The sequence below is a fragment of the Penaeus monodon genome, chromosome 29, assembly GCF_015228065.2.
Source record: "Penaeus monodon isolate SGIC_2016 chromosome 29, NSTDA_Pmon_1, whole genome shotgun sequence".
Taxonomy (NCBI): domain Eukaryota; kingdom Metazoa; phylum Arthropoda; class Malacostraca; order Decapoda; family Penaeidae; genus Penaeus; species Penaeus monodon.
In genome coordinates this window covers 28553718-28553974 of record NC_051414.1, presented here as the reverse complement: position 1 = coordinate 28553974, position 257 = coordinate 28553718, and the positions used below count along the sequence as shown (strand labels likewise).

Below are 257 nucleotides of genomic sequence, written 5' to 3'. Positions count from 1 at the left end.
CTCCCTCTCACAAGAAGAGGAAGCGTCCCTCAAGCGGAGCCTCTTACTTTGCCGAGATGACCAACTTGTCCCAGTGGGCCTTGATGTCGTCGTCCTCGGGCTGCTCGGCCACGTAGATGCCGTCGAACTCCAGGCGTCGGGCCACGTCCTTCTCGCGCTTGAAGATCACCAGCGGGATCTGTCGGCGAGGAACAGAGGGTATGGTTGGATGGGTCGTTGCTTTCTGTTTTTCTGTTCAGTTGCTTACACTGTGTATT

The 257-nt window shown here is 56.4% G+C and overlaps 1 protein-coding gene across 1 annotated transcript in view; it reads right to left on the bottom strand.

Annotated features, from left to right (window-relative positions):
* The window catches only part of LOC119592110 (ryanodine receptor-like), a gene marked incomplete in the record, with an annotated part of 20940 nt that overhangs the window by 3246 nt on the left and 17437 nt on the right, over positions 1-257 (bottom strand). The window contains 1 exon segment of the mRNA XM_037940930.1: positions 48-178. Coding sequence (XP_037796858.1) covers positions 48-178 — 131 coding nt within the window.